A 14,807-nucleotide genomic window follows, 5' to 3' on the forward strand; every position below is an offset into this window, starting at 1 on the left:
AAATTAAAATTAAGGAAGTAAAATTTCTATACAGTTACAAAATAGTATACATAAAGCAAACATGGTGAAACGAAAAGTTATTCGGAGTATCATATTGTGCTACATGTGCAATGGCAGGGTATAATGGGGGTATTTATGTTTATATATTTATAACTATTTGAATTGCATTCAATCTGCTGAATAAGAACATTTTACAATATACAGGTGACAAACCAGACTAACAATAAGACAAATCTTTTTTTTTTTTTATAACTCTGCATTATATTAATAATAACAAGTTATGTCATTATTTCATAATGCGATATTATGTAATCATATTTATGATATACATTAATTTAAACAGCCATTAATGAAAAATATGTTTAGATTTGCGACCCCGCTTTAAACCAGAGCCACATCAGACAGCCATGCTCGACGGCACCGATTCAAACCTCGACTCAAACCTCTATCCGTCAGCGTGATTTCAGCCTGCGTCGGCTGCCCACGTGGTTGGGCAGCGTCATTCGCAATACGCCTGCGCGGACGCTGATCCCGCCCCCTTCCTCTCAGTCCCTCAGCCGCGCAGCGTCCAGCCAGAATGGCGGCTCTTTTGGAATCTCTTCTGTCCCGGAAAGTGGCTATGAGTAAGGTCGTGGACTGGCTTAAGAATACAGAGGTAGGTCTGAGACGATAAAGATCAATACGAGAGCAGTATTTGCCGTTGCCTTGCCCGTGTGAAGTGTGTTTTTATGAGATGACATAGCACGCAACCGATTGTAAACAAAACTTTTAGCTGCTGAGCTAGCGAGCCACGTTAGCAGCAGATCGAATGGACTCCAGACGAGACGCTGCGTTGCCAACTTCCCACCCATTCAAGAAAGATTTTTTTTTTTTTTTTTTTTTTTACATGAAAATGGACCATAACTTAACATAGATACTTGGTACTGTTATTATTCCTGGTTTAATTAGACGGCTGTGCAGTTTTTCAGATGTTAGCAGCGCATTGTAAGCTAGGTCAGCCGAGTTTCTTCAGAAATGTCCTGGAGCCGGACAGCCAAACATTTACTGAGGTACTTACTATCCTGGGTGCATCTTGGATTAAACAGAGTTGATATTTAGAGTTTATACTTTTATAATTGATGTACACGTTGATAGCCACAACCCATTTTCCAACAATTTTGTCTGTCATCACAACAGGAGGATGACAAGCTGTCCTTCAGTGAACCCGGGGTGACGGTTCACAAACAGGAATTTGTCCCTTTTCTTTTAAATTTCCTGAGAGAGCAGAGCAGTCAAGCGCTCACCCATGGCCCGGCCACGCCAGCGAAGACCCCCAGCCGTCCCAGGCCCGGTTCACAGACGCAAGACAGGAAGGGTAGCAGGTCTGCTGGGGGTGGAGCAGGTTCTCGGAGTGCCAGCCGGGTCCAGCTTTTTTCTCCGGCCACGTCTGTGTCGTCTAGAACTGAGTGGAATGCTGATTGTCAATCAGGACCCCACTGTCTGAGCGGGGTCAGCCCCTTCAGCAGCCCCCCATTTTCTACATCATGCAGCACGGCCTCCAGGCCTTCAGCCTCTGAGCGCCGGCCTGGCCAGAGGATCAGTCTGGGGGACTACATTGTTTCTCCCCCAGACCTTCAGCAGAGCCCCAACTTCCAGTCACAGAAGGTTCGCAGGAAGAGTGCCGGCAGCATGGCAGGAGGGGGATCAGCGAGACACGGAGGGGCGCGTGGAGGATATCACAGCGATGAGTTTGGGCGCTGCAAGAGGTCAGCAAGAGGAGGAGGAGGAGGGTTTGGTCGGGTAAACGAGCAGATTTCCCCTCCATTTGCAGGTCAGCTCAATCTCAGCAACTTGGAAGACTTCCCTCCTGTTGGTTCATCATCTATTTCCCCTGCGTGAGTCCTCACAACTCTGACACGTCCAATTTAACGTTGATCCAATCATCTGCAATCAAATCATCTGACAGATTTTATTATCCTTCAGAAATTCCAAGCCATCCAGAAGAATAAACCCGACACCCGTCAGTGCAGAGCGGCCCCATTCCAAACCAAAGATCTGCTTCACATCCACCCCGTTCAGTAAAGCATCGAGCCCCCCATCAGGAGTAGAGGCACTTGAAGGGTTGATGACAGTGGGCAGTCCTCTCAGCCTGCAGGAAGAGAGGGAATTACTGAAGAAGGAGAAGTGAGTGCACATGCAGGATTATTGTATTGAAAGACAAAAGTTGACTTTTTACTGTGCCATTTCAAGTAGTGGCGGAAATGTGTCTGTTTTTTTTGTCTGTGCTGTTTTCGCACCTGCTAAAGCGTCATTTTGCTCTTCACCTCTGCCGTTTCATGATCAGGAATTTGTTGTTTTGTAGGACAAAGCGTGCCCAGCAGGTTGTCTCTCCTCCGCCGTCCCCTCTGGACCCGTGCACGCCTACCAAGCAGAAGCTTAGGACAGAATCTAAAGTTACACCAGACCTGCAGACAGTCTGTCCTGAACCATCCCAAGTGACTTTCTCCTCAGAACTGGATCTGTTGGCGGAGCTGTACTGTACCTGCATTTCTGGTAAATGACCAAAGGGTGGCGGTAGAGAGCTGAGTAATAAAATGTTGGGGTTGAAATATTAAGTAGCACTTTGCCATCGAAACGTGTATTTACTGAATGAAACAAATAAAACAAACGTTGATAAGTCATAAAAAAAAAAAGTCCAAACATAATGAATAAAGCTTCTGTTTAATGAATAAAGCTTCTGTTTGTTTTGCAGAGAACCTTGTGCCAAACATTTTCCTGGAGCTTTTCTTTGTGATGCAGTTGCTGACATCTTGGTCTCCCCACGCGCATGATGATAATGATGGACAGGAAAGTTTGTGTGCAGTAAATACAGGTGTGCAATTGTTTCTAACCTTTTAGCCCTAAAATATGAAAATATCTAGATTAATATGTACACTTTTAATTGAAACCAAGACACCCCTGATCCGTTTCACACTTTGCAGATGTTCTAGAAAGACATTACCTAAGACAAGTACACAATTGTGTGTATTTCGCGGTGAAGATTCTGGAGAATCAGTTTCAGTGAGTGTCTTTATCTTATCAGTTCAGTTCTTAATGGACCCCTCACCACTGTCATCCCAGCGATTTATAACGCGTCCCCTTGTTTTGTCAGGTTGGTTGTTCATTTGGACAAGTGTACTCTGCGTCTGCTGGCCGAGAACGACCGCGTGGCATCGTTCTCTCCGGATCTCAGGGACCGTCTCACTCAGGCCCAGGACAGAAGCACAGCCAAGGTAATTCACGTGTATTGTATAGCTAATTTATATTTTTAATAATGTATTAAAACATGTCTCCCAATACTTTATGCTGTTTTTAAGACGGTACCTGTTGTAAAGCATTTCTGTGTAGCTTGTTTTATTAATGTTTAAAAAAAACAAAAACATTTTATATGTAACTTGGCTTTTGTTACTTCTCTGACCTTGTCTCTTTATCTGCTCCAGCTCTCTCCTTCAGTGTCCACGTTCATCCACTCAGTCTCATTCCAGCCTGATACTGACAACCGGTCCAACTTCGGTAGTGACAAGGCCTTCCACACCTTTAAAAAACAGAGGTACATCACTTTTTTTTTTGGTACCCTTTTAAAGTGCCGACACAATGTTTGACAATTGAAACACTGAGATATACTGTCACGGTTGGATAATTTTCAAATTAAATGATAAAACTAGACTTTGTCATCACAGGTCTTTGATAAGTGGAGGAGTCATTCATTCATATTTTTTTGCTTGTTTCTCAGGGATATTTTTTATGAGGTGCTGCGAGAATGGGAGGACTTTCACAAGGAACCAGTGTGGAACTTTGATGCTGCTCTTGGAAATAGAATCAGGCATGTCCAATTAGTTATTTGCAACAGCTTTTTAATTTTACCCCGCTCGATCAGGTGTAATTAAGCATTGAAAAGTAATTTCTATCTAACAAGAAATCATATTTATGTCTTTCCTTTTAGAGGAATGATGAGTCAGCTGACCTCTGCAGGAAACCATTCCCATTTTTCCCGTCTGTTCCTGAAGCAGCTTGTTCAGGTAGACTGGCTACTCTTCCCCTCTTTCAAAAAACATTTTTATTTTATGTCTTATGGTCTTTTACCGAAGCAGCTTTCTGACTTTCTTCCGCTCCACATGACATTATTCCTTTAAACAGAAGTGTGACACACAGTTAGTAAAATAAGGTTTTAAATCTACCTTTTTCCTCAGATGTGTAAAGGCCCCCGTCTGAACTGCTCGCCCGGGGATACTCCTGATGCCGACCTGCTAGGCATGTTGGGAGCTGATAGCCTCGGGCGTCTGAAGCGTCTTGAGGAGCGTCTCATTCAGCCTCATGGCCTTGTTGGCCCCTGCCCTCCGCCATCCTTCCCGGGCCACCAAGAGTTCTTCAGGGACTTCTTGCAGACCGCCAGCTGGTGAGACAACATAAATATCACCAATTACACCCACGTCACATCAGAAATATAAAATTGACGCACCTATTTAGGGTCCAATTGCAAGTTTCACGAAAGGTTTGGCTCATGTTGGTGCAAAATGATTTTGATATGAGGACTGTTTCCATGATCTGACAAGTCTTGCCTATTGTTTACCAGCTGCCAGCTGAACCAGCACCTGCAAGACAGCTTGTGCCAGCAGCTCCTTCAGCTCGATGAGGTATCCATCCTGAGCCCACCTGCTTCCGTTGGGGAGGGAGAGGAGGAGGAAGATGGAGACATGGAGCAGCAGGTATAATGTCAGAGTACTACAAGTTGTTTTTTCAGGCTTTTCTGTAGGATACAAAGGATTTCAGCATGCAGTATAAACTTTTTTTTAATTTTTTTTTTATTGTTTAACCCCTTTGTTAGGATGAGAAGCAGCGGTTCTCCTCAGTGCTGCTCCTGGCTCGTCTGCTGGCAAAGTTCCTGGGATTAATTTCCTTCCTGCCTTACCAAACATCAGCGAGACCGTCCAGGGAGATACAGGAGACGGCTATAGCCCTGCGTAGCAAGGTGAACAAAAACAATCAGGACTTTACATCAATTTTTCAGACCTCTTTTAAACAAAGGAGACGACATTTTCCTCCAGATGTGAGTTTGATGTGGTTTAGGAAACTCTAGGCAGGCATTTTATTTCATGAACATTTTTGTTCTCTTGGCCCCACAGAGTGTTCCAGTGCTGGACGTGTGCGCTGTGTTGAGTAACAGCATGAGGAGGAGGCGCACCATCCTGACGGTGCCCTGGCTGGTGGAGTTCCTCTCCATGCTGGACTACATTGGTCCTCTGCTGCTCTGCTACAGGACTGCACTGGGCACGCTGCTTCTGCTCTACAGGTTTGTCTCCATTTTTTATTCACTTATTCCATAAAACACTTAAAGTGATAGCCTCCATAAAATGCCCACTAAATATACTTTTGCTGGTGTAACAATTCAAATACAGATATGCGCCGATAATAAAAGTAATTGCCTGAAATGTCAACCAAAGCATAAATTGTATCGCTGATAAACCTCCTGCAGTGAAACACAACTAACCAGGAAAATGTTTTAGAAAATTAAAGCACCTTTTCTTTTTAATGTCCTTTGAAGCTCTTGGGAAGTTTTGATAAATATGACTTTTGTTTGCTTGTAGGAGAATGCTGCTGAGTCGAAGTGAAGAAATGTGTTACCTGAACAAGCTGATGATGGTGTCTGTATTGGGGTGGCTCTTCCAGGTGAGACGTGACGTGTCCACATTGTTTATCTTTTGTACAAAGTGGTTGACGATGGTAAGATGTAATTTAACTTGTTGTGTTGTGACTTGTGCAGATCCCAGTGATTCCCGAGGACATTTTCTTCACCAGTGAGTTTACTGCGGTGGCGAGGGTGGAGGACAGCAACACAAGTGCTGCAGGACTCGTAAGAAAAACCTTAATTCTTGTAGATGTTTGTCCATAAACATCTGTCCATTTTTATTCATATGGAGGTTTTTCTCATTTTTTTTTCTAGGATTGTATTCCTCTGGTGGATCAGCAGCTCCTCTACACATGTTGCCCATTTCTTGGTGAGTAGAAATGTGTAAATTTTGTATGTCTTCTCCGTGACTCGGGCTGCATTTTTTTTTAATATATTTGATATTTTTCACATGTCTATTTTATTGTAGTATTTGTTAATAAGAAGCTGGAGAACATGGATCATATTCGGTCAATATGTGTCCACCGCAAACGAGCTAGGGTACAGTGAACATGCTCCTCTGTAAGCTGTGAACTATTTCTCCGCCTTGTTTTTATCCGTTCAGGGGAGTTTCGTAAGCTTCTAGCTGCCTTTGTGTCTGGAAGCGCAGCAAAGAGTGGAGGAATTATCCGCAAGATTACTCCCACTTCTGCTGAGCTCAAGGACGCGCCAAGCGCTAACAGGTCGCAGCAGAAACTACAGGTGAGTCTACGAGCATTGTTCTTAACACATATTGGAAATGGCATTGAGCCGCCCGCGTCTGATGAGTTAAACCAATCGCTTCAACGTGACAGGTGGATCTGGAGCAGGCCTTCTTTCACAACCAGCCCCCGTCGCTGCGCCGCACCGTGGAGTTCGTGGCTGAGCGGGTCGGATCCAACGCTGTCAAGCACATGAAGTTAGTGTCGCAGGGCAGACGGGGTGTTCGGATCCCATAACTACACATAAGGAGTTGTGGATTTACAGATTTTCAAGTCAATGATTTCCAAATTAAGTGTAACATTCACACTCCCTTTTTTTTTTTTTTTTTTTTTTACTTTGGCCAGCCTTCCACCAAATTGTCTTTTAAAATTGAAAAGGACTTTTACAATAATGTGTAATCAGCCTGGAACTTTGGTTGGTTGCCTCCCTAAGAGGCTTGAGACTTTTTCAACAGCCTGACTTTACCTGCAGCTGGTGTGAGTTTGGATGTATTTTATAGACGTGTGCATGAAGCCCATTTTCAGCATCACCAGAACTGAAGTATAGATTATGCATGTGATTTTTTTTTTTTTTTTCCCCCCTCGAAATTATTTATATGTACAAATGTGTTATTTATGTGTGAATCCTCACCAGAGCGACGTTGGTGAGCGAGTTGGTGGAGCACGGGGAGAAGATGCTGAGAGACGGGATGGCGTTGTCAAACTCAAATGCATCAAAACTGAATGACTCCATCTGTGCTCAGCTGTGTGAGGCAGGCTTGGAGGCCTTGGCAAGAGCCACCAGGTACAACAGCTTCTTACACAAGTACCTTGTTGTTTTCCTGTCGTCCTGTTCTACGTGTATGAGTGAATGGGCATTGATTGTTTGGGGGAGAGGGGGTGGGGGAATCCATTTTTAACTTCTGTTTGACAATCTCTCTTTTTTTCTATCCTAACCTATCATGCCCAGATTTTGTTGTGAGAAGAGCCCTGAAGCCATACAAACACTGCTCCCCGATGAGACCTCCCCAACCGTGAGTTCAAGAGAAACGACTTCTTGTCAAAATAAACAGAGCAAACCAAGTAGAGCAAAAGAAACAGATCCAGATTTGTGGATGGGCAGAAAGAACTCCACAATAAGTTTTTGCAGGATTCGTGTGTTGTTGCATGATTATAACTTAGAGTATTGATTTTCTGTTGTAGGTCCTGACCACATCAGAAAACATCACCAAACGTCTCGCGACAGAAAAAGCCTGCAGCTGGCTTTCTGCCAACATCACAGGTAGCCGGTTAAAACACCAGACTTATAGTTATGCATATTTTACCTTGTTAAATAATAAAATACAGTCTGTCTTACCATTTTATAGCACGGGGTGCGGGCTTTTAAATTTGGAGTGTTTTACCTGCCTTCACTTTCACTTTCTTTATTTTTACCACGTCTTTCAGCGTGTTGTTTAAAAATTCAACTTTGTTGAGATTTGCAAGCAATTAGATGTTGCTTGTTATTTGCTTTCCATAAATGTAGGTTATAATTTAAAATCAGTCATAATGTTATTAGTATAGTAAAGAAGTATGTGTGTCATGCAACTTTAACATCAAGGTACCCATCCAACTTTGTTCTGATTTTGATACCTGATCTTGACTATTTTTTTGGAAGGTAACACGGTGGCATGCATTGCTGCAAATGAATGAAACACTGAATTCTATTTAAAGTTGTATTTTTGCAGACTTTTTTTTTTTTGCTCTAAATAAACTGTAAAAAAAAAACCCACTAAAACACGCAAAAAACACTGGTGTGATCCTTTAATGGACTGAATCTTATTCCTCCCAGTGGTGCCGTGATCATGTTGCAGAACAAGATCTCCATTGTAGATGAGAAGAAGAAGAAAAAAAAAAAGAAACGCCTCCCTTGAGGAGATCCGTCTCATTTCTTTTCTGTTTTCACGGTTTAGCTCTGGTGAGGCGGGAGTGGAAGAGCAGGTATGATCGAGTGATGAAGGCCCTGAGTAGCCCCGCGGCTCCAGACTCTGCTGATGTGGACAGAGCCGTGGTGGAACTGGAGCAGTCGACGACTCCCAAGAGGAAACAAGGAAGCGAGAGTGAGAGAGTGACGTCGTGCCCTCCGCACTGCAAACACGGCGCTTCACTGCCCTCAGACGTCCTCGTTGAGATCAAGGTATTCAATTTAACCGGATTTTATTCATTAATCAGCACTCTGCTACAGCTGAACAGCGATTACCTGTAATTTCAGTGTTAAAGTTTCAGTCGGGCAAAAATGGACCGTTTGGTTCAATTTAATTTTCTCCTTTTATGAGTTGCAGTGTTTCATTTTCCATCGTCTGTACAGCCGAGTGTTAAATCAGCACTTTGCTTGATCCAAATATTGGAAACCTCTCACTGAAGAACAAGTGAATAATATCTGTCTGAACTTGTGGGATTTTATTTTTTAATGCAGGAGCTGCTGAGCGTCGCTGTCGGCCCCAGGACCGACGAGGAGCTGCCGACTGGCTCTCAGATCAAAACTGTGCTGCAGAGAGTGGGAGGCACTTTGGCCTGCAGAAAGGTACACGAGAAAGACACGAGTGTGAGAAAGCAACACTTGTCCAGATTTTTGCCAGTATTCATTACACTCTCTTAAAAAAAAATATGATTTCTTCATTTAGTTCTTGACTGTGATGTCCGAGCAGTTGCTTCTCAGCTCTACTGTCCTGCTGGCCTGCAAACTGGGTAAGAGAAGGCAGTGAGCGTTGAGCTTTTTATTGTTGGGAGATCGCCTCCCTGTGACGCGTGCCACATGCCACATTTTGTTATTTGTTTTCTGTCGATTGTTTTTAACAACTCGAGTCCCAGAAGTGCCTCATGAATAAATGTCCCGTGCAAACATTTATGAAGTGTAACCTCACAGAGAGCCCGCTGTGTGTGTGTGTGTGTGTGTGTGTGTGTGTGTGTGTGTGTGTGTGTGTGTGTGTGTGTGTGTGTGTGTGTGTGTGTGTGTGTGTGTGTGTGTGTGTGTGTGTGTGTGCGCGCGCGTGCGCGTGTGTGCGCAGTGTCGGCGGAGCTGCTTCTATGGGGGTGCGGCGGGGCGGCCGTGGTTCCCGGTTCAGGGTCAGAGCCTCCTGTCACGGCTCTGCTGGAGCAGCTTGCTGAGCTGTGGAAGAGCGACTGTTGTTCCTCCGCCCCCGTCCACCTGCTCTTCACCCCGCTCACCGTCACTGCTGTGCTGAAGGCCAGCGACACCGAGGTACGCCGACCGCCGCTGCTATGGCGGATACAGAAGTGTTAATCGCGCTGCGGTGACTTTCACCTTCCTCACTTGGATAGATCGAGGCTTTAAATCAACAGGTGTGCACATGGCATTTTGTTAAAAGCTGAAGCGAAACGCAGCCCTGTCCACGTGGTATGGGAACTGTGTCTTCTGTGTACAAATCATGATATATGACACTTGGGCAGCTATTTGTCACTCTTTAAAAACAGATACAACGTCATTACGTCATTTTTGGTTTTGTTTTTTGCTGGATTTAATTGAGACTCGTTTCTCCTAAATCTCTTTATTTCCTTCTATTTCACTTGATTTTTTTTTTCTCCAAATCCAGATATTTTAAATGTTTTTAATAAAATGAAACATGAAAAGAGGGTAGAAACAAGACGCAAAGGAAACGCGGCAAAAGTCCATGCCTTGAATTGAACCATTCGGCCTCCCATTATGCTCCAATTTTTCACCTTTTATTGTTTTTGGCTTCTTTGTTCAGTTCTGTCTCGCCTAGATCTTTGATGACATTTTCGTTAGTTCTAACCTTTTCTATAACCTTTCATTTTTTTTGTGACCGGGGAGTTTTGAACCTTTCCGAATCCATTTCTTTGTCTTTTCAGAGGAAGAACTACCTGTTCCTGGTTAGAAAGCTGGTTGACAGAGGAGTACTGAGTGAGGAAGAGGTCATATCTCATTGGAAGAAGCTAACAGACCTGGCCTTACCAGCGGTGAGGGTTCACTGCAGTGATGTCATCATGTATTTCTCAGGAATTATGTCTTTTACTCGATATTTGACTGTTTTGACTCTTTCCTCTCTTTTTTTTTTTTCTCTCTCATTTCAGCAGCTGATAGAGAATTTTCAGCTGCAGTCACCGAACATAAAACCCTCCTCGCCTCTGGCTGAGTTGCAAAGCCACATGGACATGCTGCAGGTCTCACATCAGACAGTAGAGGGAGCTACATGACAATAATAACAATACTACCCAGTATTTCAAGCACCTTTTGTGTGATCCCCACCACAGCGTGTTATCTGACAGCCTGACGTTCAAGGATGACTTACATTCTGGACGACTTCTTGTTCTCTACCATTTTCCAGTTTTTTTTTTTTTTTTTTTTGTCACCAGTCTATCAAAGCTGTTTAAGAGTCGGTCTTTGCAAATCTCAGACATGTCTTCTTCACCTGTGAAGTGAGAACAGCCCGACACGACTCCCTCTGCTCTTAAGCTAAGGTGTCAGGGAGAACCAGAAAGGCCTGTCAAGCCAGAGGTGGTGGCCAGGGACCACACTGTCTCTCATCTCGCATCCAGGGGAACCTTCCTGCAAGCAAACCCGGTTAGAAGATTGAGTCTTAAGGGAAATACCAGCAGATCAAGCATATCAACAGTCAAAACCGTAGCAGATTATTTGCAAAAAAAAAGAGCAGAAGGCCCAGCGTCAAGATGGCTACTTTTGCAAATCTAAATTTGTGTCGTATAAAATGTACAACACATATATCCAGACTGAAAATGTTGTTGTTGTTTGGTTTTTTTGTCAAGTTTTAGACCCACCAGAGAAAATCAATATCTTTATCTCAGTACTGCACTTTCACACACTGCCTTTGACCACATAACTAGTGACTGCATGTTTATTTCATGAACGCAGGACTGCATTCGTGATCGTTTTTGTTCATGTTGAACGAGCGCCATATTCCCTTGCTGCTTTTAAAATGAAATATTTTTATGTTGCCTCAAAATAAAAAGTTTCATGAGGAATAAAGATGCATTCAGGTCTACTCGTATTTTGTCACGTTTGCAATGAACAACAGATTCCGTTTTATGACGGAGAAAGGAAATATAGCTTCTGTCAAAAACAATCCTCAAATCAGATGATTTATTTAGTTAGAAAAGCGTTCAACTTTACCCCCCCCCCCCCGGTTTTAACACTTTAAACGGCGGAATTTAAATAATAAAAAGCACGTAAGAAGATTTAAATATGTCTCAAAGGGAGGCGTATCCAGCAGCATCTCCCTCCCCTCCCCTCCCCTCCCGTTTCTGTCCGGGCAGGAAGTTTCAGTTCTCCGTTGAGAGTTTTGCCGAAGAGTCGCGGCGGCGGCGGCGGATCTACGACCAACCGAGCAGAAAGATGGCTTGAGCGGCTTCGCCCCAACTTGAGCCAAGTAACATGCAAACAAGAACCAACTATGCTCACATGAGAAACATTACTTGACACCAACTCCCGACTCGGTCGACCGCAGAGTTGCGTGTGAAACCATCGCCAGACATCATGGCAAACGTTAAAGTTGCCGTACGAGTCCGTCCTCTGAGCGCAAGGTGAGTTCACGTTCACTAAATTGCATCTCCTGGCTGATATACAGCTGACGTTGATGTTAATAAATAGACACAAGCCGGTCAACTTTATTCACGTTGGAAGTGTTACCGGGTGTTGCCAGCTATTATGGGATACGCTGCTGCTCCGTGCTCGTATTAAACACAACAATGCGCTTCTCGTGTTAACGTTTTGTAGTTTCACTATTGTTCCGTTTTGCGAGTCCAAACAGAAAGAAGCCGTCGCGTTTGCCGGTTAGCGAGATAAAAACATGGCAGTGGTTCAAACATGTGGTGCACATGGTTAAAAAAAAAATGACAACTGTGGCTGTCAGTGCTGTTGACTGACTAAAGCACACTGTGTGTGAGTGTGTGAGTGTGTGTGTGTGAGTGTGTGTGTGTGAGCAATGTACAAAGAATTGGAGCCACGTTAGGTTTAAAGTATCAAAATGCAGCCATTTCTCTCCACACAACCTACCATGGATCTCGATGGGGTTTATACTGAGAGATTATTGGGATGTATTTCCCATGAATCAGTGAATCGACAGGGAATTAATCATCCACTATTTTTTGATTAATAATAAAGTGTTCGTTTTGAATCTTTTATTTAGTGGGGGAAAAAAAAAAACCCCGCTGAAATTGATTCTTCTTTCTTTTGAGGCAATTATTTTCTGGGACCTTTTTAGTCTTTTTGAATAATAAACTGATCATCTTTTGGTTGTGGACTATTGGTTGAAGCAAAACAGGATATGTTTTGCTGTACCCAGAGAAACAAGATTATTCACAATTCAAGGATCAAACATCTCATCAAACATCTCATTTGGAAAATAATCGACCGATTAATAGATAATGACAATAACCATCAGTTAAAGCCGTATCCATCACTGCTAGTGGGACAAAACAAGCCATTTGAAAATGTCACCTCAGGTAAACAGTTTTCAGTTGCAGCCATAAAAAAATAATTTTATTCCATTATGTCTGATATCAACCTTATATTGTCTCAGCCTTCAGTTGAATTACCAGTATTATGAATAATGTTTACGCTGAGTGAAATGGCCAAGTTAAAGCTTCATCTTTTTAATGACTACCATCAAATGGAAACCTTGCGCATCATTATACAGAGTTCTCCTCCAATCAGCCTGGCATGTTTGATATCTTTGGAAACTTTTTAGTTTTTTTTGGGATGAGATTTTAAGTAGCTCTTAAGAAGTTACTTTCGTAAGACTGAACAAAGCAAATACGATAGAGTGAATGAATGCTTGGTTTACTTTTGCCTGTTCTCATTGTTTAGTCAGAGGCTTTTATGGAAAAAAAACGTTTCTCCCTCATTTTACAGTGCTGTGAAATCTGTTGAAGTAAGCAAAGAAACACACTGAGAGGTTGTAACGTTGCTTTGCTCCACTGGAGCACCCCTTTACATTAACAGGCAAATTGCTGCAGCATGTTGGGTAACAAGTCTTTGGGGGTTCTGGAGGTATAGTGCATAGCAGTTCTGTAGTGGTGCACTGAATTACTTTGAACTCCTGTGGGATGTTTTGCAGGGTTGAAGGCCACTACAGTACCGTAACAATGCTTTATGCAGGCTATGAAAGGCTGAACAATGATTCTTTCAAATGGTCTTCCTGGTATTTTGCATCACAAAAGATTGTCTTGTATCTAATGTTCACTGTCATGCAAATCTGTCTCAAAACGATATATAGTTTTGACATCCTCACTGTCCTCTGCTCTTTTCTACGTTTTTAAATGAAGGATGTATTTCCTTCCTCTATATATTTGAATAAGAGCCTGCTGTGTTACAGAGATAACATTAACAACAGTCTGGTCAGCTGCATTCTCATTTGGCCAGGCATAGATGTGTGTTGCTCTTTGTTTTAGCTGACCAGTAGGATTCAATGGGTTCCCCCCTGAGAATTTGGGCAGCATCTCGCATGTGCAAGAAACACGTCAGTCGAACTGTGAAATTAGTTGTCTTAAGTTTGTTTCAAAACGCATTTCTATGAGTTTTTTGCTATTTTCCAGCCCCAACCTCCTCTCCTCTGAGCGAGTTAGAGCCCGGGATTGAAGGTTGGTGGTTTTGGGTTGGGCGACTGCTGGTGTTGGCAAAATGAGTCCCACGTGGTGAAGCCCCGGGGGGGGGGCTGACGATTACAGCAGCCTCCTCGTCCGCCCCTCACCCACCGCAGAGAGAGTTTGCACTACAGGCGGCGTTCGCCATCATTACCGCTCCTGGAGATCGAAATTCTCCCCGCTCCCATGTTGTGATTGCCTCCAGTTCCGCATGTGTTGCATCAGATGTGCTCGGTCCAGCTGCTGAAGCACACAGAGCTGAGTTGACCTTGTTTTACAGGCGTGCGAGGACCCACGCCGGTCCTGATTATGCACACACAACAGTCGTGCACTCTCTGGACTTTGTGGAAGCAGCACAAGCTGCCTCATCACGGAAAGTCTCGGGAGAGCATGACGGCCTGTTTTCATTTGAATCCGCAACTGGTCAGTGGTACTCTTGTGTGGCGATTTCATGGATCGCATGCAGACACACACAAAGATGCATTGTGTGAACTGTCATGTGATGGCCTCAAGTCAAGTGGAACCAGCCTAAATCTCTCCGGACACCCTCCCAATTAGATCAGGTGCAGCAAAAGAGGACGTTTAAACCAATTTGAAACAGTATGGAGGGTGATAATACAGTAGCTGAATCTAAAGGGAAATTTTTGTTAAAGCTGTCCCGTTTGCATTTGGAGTGGGAGACACTGATCAATACTGATGGCGTCCCTTAGATCTGCTTCTCTAGTGGAAGCGCGTGTTAATGTTGTCTCCCAACTGGTTTCTCCCTTTTTTTTTTTTATCAGCACTCATCGCATTCACTTACACGTAATATTCAGAGCTGACTG

General features: G+C 43.6%; 2 protein-coding genes across 3 annotated transcripts in view; both read left to right on the plus strand.

The window, feature by feature from the left end:
• The first annotated feature begins 572 nt into the window (after positions 1-572).
• On the plus strand, positions 573-10,772 carry cdan1 (codanin 1). Its single transcript, XM_069710607.1, has 28 exons — positions 573-655; positions 1,177-1,874; positions 1,963-2,163; positions 2,342-2,532; positions 2,732-2,851; positions 2,961-3,039; positions 3,131-3,251; positions 3,459-3,568; positions 3,752-3,841; positions 3,962-4,037; positions 4,209-4,414; positions 4,592-4,724; positions 4,844-4,987; positions 5,142-5,308; positions 5,604-5,685; positions 5,780-5,869; positions 5,960-6,014; positions 6,249-6,385; positions 6,478-6,581; positions 7,019-7,168; positions 7,334-7,397; positions 7,567-7,645; positions 8,316-8,539; positions 8,819-8,926; positions 9,027-9,090; positions 9,411-9,604; positions 10,234-10,341; positions 10,456-10,772. The coding sequence occupies exons 1-28, from the start codon at positions 578-580 to the stop codon at positions 10,576-10,578; spliced, it is 3,996 nt and encodes a 1,331-aa protein (XP_069566708.1). The 5' UTR covers positions 573-577; the 3' UTR covers positions 10,579-10,772.
• A 912-nt stretch (positions 10,773-11,684) lies between these two features.
• Positions 11,685-14,807, plus strand: part of stard9 (StAR-related lipid transfer (START) domain containing 9) — a 38,129-nt gene continuing 35,006 nt past the window's right edge. For both annotated transcript variants that reach the window (XM_069710582.1, XM_069710584.1), the window contains exon 1: positions 11,685-11,922. In XM_069710582.1, the coding sequence (XP_069566683.1) occupies positions 11,876-11,922 (47 nt within the window). In that variant the 5' untranslated portion in view covers positions 11,685-11,875. The remainder of the gene's footprint in view (positions 11,923-14,807) is intronic.

The sequence above is a fragment of the Brachyistius frenatus genome, unplaced genomic scaffold (genome assembly GCF_029030835.1).
Source record: "Brachyistius frenatus isolate BFR_SWC_R1_liver_20210118 unplaced genomic scaffold, ASM2903083v1 Contig_93, whole genome shotgun sequence".
Lineage (NCBI taxonomy): Eukaryota > Metazoa > Chordata > Actinopteri > Embiotocidae > Brachyistius > Brachyistius frenatus.

What these genes read in the sequence shown, in the direction of transcription:
- cdan1 (XM_069710607.1), top strand. Translation starts at nt 578, where the DNA reads ATGGCGGCTCTTTTGGAATCTCTTCTGTCCCGGAAAGTGGCTATGAGT. An exon ending in TATTGGGGTGGCTCTTCCAG is followed by an intron (nt 5,686 to 5,779) that starts GTGAGACGTGAC and finishes TGACTTGTGCAG; the next exon opens with ATCCCAGTGATTCCCGAGGA. An exon ending in ACACAAGTGCTGCAGGACTC is followed by an intron (nt 5,870 to 5,959) that starts GTAAGAAAAACC and finishes TTTTTTTTCTAG; the next exon opens with GATTGTATTCCTCTGGTGGA.